At 52.1% G+C, this 1,630-nt stretch overlaps 1 protein-coding gene across 1 annotated transcript; it reads left to right on the top strand.

Moving 5' to 3' along the window:
* The first annotated feature begins 865 nt into the window (after positions 1–865).
* LOC117303969 lies at positions 866–1,429 on the top strand. Its single transcript, XM_033788437.1, has one exon. The coding sequence runs from the start codon at positions 866–868 to the stop codon at positions 1,427–1,429; it is 564 nt and encodes a 187-aa protein (XP_033644328.1).
* Positions 1,430–1,630: the final 201 nt, after the last annotated feature.

The following is a 1,630-nucleotide window of genomic DNA, read 5'->3' on the forward strand; positions in this document are numbered from 1 at the left end:
CATATTAAATGTTATAAAAAAGAGCCATAAAATTGTTTACAATAATGATCACGGAATGACTCAAATAGTATAATTGGGACACAGCCTGCGTACATCACCTGCAGCTTGCAGCTAGCCAAACCATTCTCTGATAACCCACATGGGACACAGCCTGGATCTGTCACCTGGAGCTTGCAGCTAGCCTAACCATTCCCTGAGAACCCACATGGGACACAGCCTGCGTACATCACATGGAGCTTGCAGCTAGCCTAACCATTCTCTCAGAACCCACATGGGACACAGCCTGGAACCATCACCTGGTGCTTGCAGCTAGCCAAACCATTCTCTGAGAACCTACATGGGACACAGCCTGCGTACATCACATGGAGCTTGCAGCTAGCCAAACCATTCTCTCAGAACCCACATGGGACACAGCCAGGAACCATCACCTGGAGCTTGCAGCTAGCCAAACCATTCTCTGAGAACCTACATGGGACACAGCCTGCGTACATCACATGGAGCTTGCAGCTAGCCCAACCATTCTCTAAGAACCAACATGGGACACAGCCTGGATCAATCACCTGCAGCATGCAGCTAGCCCAACCATTTTCTGAGAACCCACATGGGACACAGCCTGCGTACATCACATGGAGCTTGCAGCTAGCCCAACCATTGTCCGAGAACCCACATGGGACACAGCCTGGAACCATCACCTGGAGTATGCAGCTAGCCAAACCATTCTCTGAGAACCCACATGGGACACAGCCTGCGTACATCACATGGAGCTTGCAGCTAGCCTAACCATTCTCTCAGAACCCACATGGGACACAGCCAGGAACCATCACCTGGAGCTTGCAGCTAGCCAAACCATTCTCTGAGAACCTACATGGGACACAGCCTGCGTACATCACATGGAGCCCAACCATTCTCTAAGAACCAACATGGGACACAGCCTGGATCAATCACCTGCAGCTTGCAGCTAGCCCAACCATTTTCTGAGAACCCACATGGGACACAGCCTGCGTACATCACCTTCAGCTTGCAGCTAGCCCAACCATTCTATGAGAACCCACATGGGACACAGCCTGGAACCATCACCTGGAGTATGCAGCTAGCCAAACCATTCTCTGAGAACCCATATGGGACACAGCCTCGATCCATCACCTGGAACTTGCAGCTTGCCCAACCATTCTCTGAGAACCCACGTGGGACACAGCCTGCGTACATCACATGGAGCTTGCAGCTAGCCCAACCATTCTCTGAGAACCTACCTGGGACACAGCCTGTATCCATCACCTGGAGCTTGCAGCTAGCCAAACCATTCTCTGAAAACCCACATGGGGCACAGCCAGGATCCATCACCTGGAGCTTGCAGCTAGCCCAACCATTCTCTGAGAACCCACCTGGGACACAGCCTGTATCCATCACCTGGAGCTTGCAGCTAGCCTAACCATTCTCTGAGAACCCACATGGGACACAGCCTGGATCCATCACCTGCAGCTTGCAGTTAGCCTTATCATTCTCTGAGAACCCACGTGGGACACAGCCTGCGTACATCACATGGAGCTTGCAGCTAGCCCAACCATTCTATGAGAACCCACATGGGACACAGCCTGTTTCCATCACCTGGAGCTTGCAGCTACCCAAACCA

This window comes from Asterias rubens, chromosome 20 (assembly GCF_902459465.1).
Source record: "Asterias rubens chromosome 20, eAstRub1.3, whole genome shotgun sequence".
NCBI classification, from domain to species: domain Eukaryota; kingdom Metazoa; phylum Echinodermata; class Asteroidea; order Forcipulatida; family Asteriidae; genus Asterias; species Asterias rubens.